General features: G+C 45.4%; 1 protein-coding gene across 1 annotated transcript in view; it reads right to left on the reverse strand.

Annotated features, from left to right (window-relative positions):
- Nucleotides 1-2,656, reverse strand: part of LOC106314701 — a 5,411-nt gene that overhangs the window by 1,014 nt on the left and 1,741 nt on the right. The window contains exons 4-6 of the mRNA XM_013752532.1: nucleotides 2,546-2,647; nucleotides 666-2,484; nucleotides 255-572 (exon numbers count right to left, since the gene is read on the reverse strand). Coding sequence (XP_013607986.1) covers nucleotides 255-572; nucleotides 666-2,484; nucleotides 2,546-2,647 — 2,239 coding nt within the window. The remainder of the gene's footprint in view (nucleotides 1-254; nucleotides 573-665; nucleotides 2,485-2,545; nucleotides 2,648-2,656) is intronic.

A 2,656-nucleotide genomic window follows, 5' to 3' on the forward strand; every position in this document is an offset into this window, starting at 1 on the left:
TGACTCTCCAACAGTCGAACACCTCAACTTCTAAAATGTAATTCTGAGGTATTTCATTCCTTTTGCTGATGTTCCCATGTCGCTGGCATGCATCGCATCGAGCTATGTAGGCGTGAGCATCTCTGAACATAGTTGGCCACCAGAAACCTGCTTGGAGGATTTTAGAAACCGTTTTGAATGTGGCGAAGTGCCCTGCATAAGAGGAACCATGGCAATGATGTAGAATCCTTGGAATTTCTGCCTCTGGAACACACCTTCTGAATATGCCATCCTTGCAATGTTTGTATAAGTACGGTTCATCCCAAACATACTGCCTCGCCTCTTTTAAGAACTTCCTCTTCTCATTTCCAGTGAACCTAATTGGTTCATTTTCAGCAGTTAGGAAGTTCGCAATCTCAGCAAACCAGGGGAGGTGAGAGTACTGCTTTTGGATCGCGGCTACTGGTTGTTCCAGTACGCGAGAATAATCGGATGTTATGCTTAGGGGTTGTTCCGCGAAGCGCAGACCAATCGCGTTGACGTGTTGCACTGTGTTTTCTTCCTCAAGAGCTGTGTCGTCCTCAATCTTCATTCTGGACAAGTGGTCTGCAACCCCATTCTCGGCTCCCTTTTAGTCTTTTATCTCAAGATCAAATTCTTGGAGAAGAAGAATCCACCTCAACAACCTCGGTTTTGCATCCTTCTTTGTGAGAAAGTACTTAAGAGCATCATGGTCTGTGTGCACAATCACCTTTGATCCCACCAGGTAGGATCTGAACTTCTCGAATGCAAAAACAATAGCCAGGAGTTCCTTCTCATTCGTAGCGTATCTGCATTGAGCTTCATCCATGGTTTTGTTTGCGTAATAGATCACATGAAGTTTCTTGTCCTTGCGCTGCCCAAGGACTGCTCCAACTGCAAAGTCACTAGCATCAGTCATGATCTCAAAAGGGAGATCCCAGTCTGGCGGTTGTACAACAGGTGTGCTGACTAGAGCTCCTTTGATCGTATGGAACGCAGCTAAGCACTCGCAGTCGAAATCAAACTTGATCTCCTTGCAAAGCAGTCTGGTGAGTGGTCTCGCTATTTTTGAGAAGTCCTGGATGAACCTCTTGTAAAACCCTGCGTGACCTAAGAAACTTCTGATAGCTTTCACAGTTGTTGGTGGCTGCAAACTCATCATCACCTCGACCTTTGCCTTATCTACCTCAATGCCTTTCTCGGAGATCTTATGCCCTAGAACAATCCCATCTCTGACCATGAAGTAGCACTTCTCCCAATTTAGCACCAGATGTTTCTCCTCACACCTTTTGCGTACCCTGCACATGTTTGACAAACAAACACTAAAGGAGCTTCCATAGACACTGAAATCGTCCACAAAAACCTCCATAATGTCTTCAATCAGGTTAGTAAAGATCGACATCATGCAGCGCTGAAATGTTGCTGGCGCATTGCACAGGCCGAATGGCATTCTCCTGTATGCGTATGTTCCGTATGGGCATGTGAACGTCGTCTTCTCCTGATCGTCCGGATGGATAAGGATCTGAAAGAAACCCGAATAACCATCTAAAAAGCAGTAATATGGGTGGTTAGCCAATCTCTCAAGCATTTGATCAATGAAGGGAAGTGGAAAGTGATCCTTTTTAGTGACTGCATTTAATTTTCTGAAATCAATGCACATGCGATGTCCTGACACTGTTCTAGTAGGGATCAATTCATTCTTTTCATTTGTGATAACAGTGATCCCACCTTTTTTAGGTACTAGATGAACAGGGCTAACCCACTTACTATCAGATATGGCATAGATCACACCCGCTTCAAGAAGTTTCATTATCTCTTTCTTAACAACATCTTTTAGATTCGGGTTTAACCTCCTCTGATGTTCAACAGAAGTCATTGATTCATCTTCTAGGTGTATTCTGTGCATGCAAAAATCAGGTGAGATGCCAGGTATGTCAGCTAGTGAATATCCTAATGCCTTACGATACTTCCTAAGCTCACACAAAAGCAGTGCAGTTTCCACATTTTTGAGTTCAACGTTCACAATGACAGGATAAGTGGAATTTGGACCTAAGAAAGCGTACCTGAGCCCCTTGGGAAGGGGTTTTAGCTCAACCTTGGGAGCCTTCAACTCGCTCCAGGGATCATCAGGTAGGTTCGGCGAGTTCGGTAAAGGGGTCGCTCCAGTTGGAGTGTTCTCGTCCTTGTTGCTTTCTTCCCCCAGACTTAGACTCGCCACCGTTCTTCCCATACTCCTTGCGGAGTCAAGCATCTTAGCATACCCATCTGCGTCAATGTTCTCAACACTCTGTTCGGCCTCAGCTCTTACTAGTGCAAGCTCAAGTGGATCTTCTGTAAGAATCTCCTCGATCATCCCATCGCGAGGTTGCAGCAGATCAATCCCTTCATCCACCTCGAAGGTCTGTCCATCCAGCATCGGCTTCTTCAGCAGCTCATCCATCTCGAACTGCATGACTATGTCTCCCAGATTGAGATCAATCTTCCCTTGCCGGACATCAATGATGGCTCCAACAGTACATAGGAACGGTCTTCCTAAAATGCGGACCTTTGGATTCCTCTTCCAGCTCTAGAACTACGAAGTCTGCTGGAACAGAGGTGTTCCCGACTTTTACTTGGAGATCCTCTAGAATACCAACCGGGGACTTAACTGATCTAT

Source organism: Brassica oleracea, chromosome C9, assembly GCF_000695525.1.
Source record: "Brassica oleracea var. oleracea cultivar TO1000 chromosome C9, BOL, whole genome shotgun sequence".
In the NCBI taxonomy this organism is placed as follows: Eukaryota; Viridiplantae; Streptophyta; class Magnoliopsida; order Brassicales; family Brassicaceae; genus Brassica; species Brassica oleracea.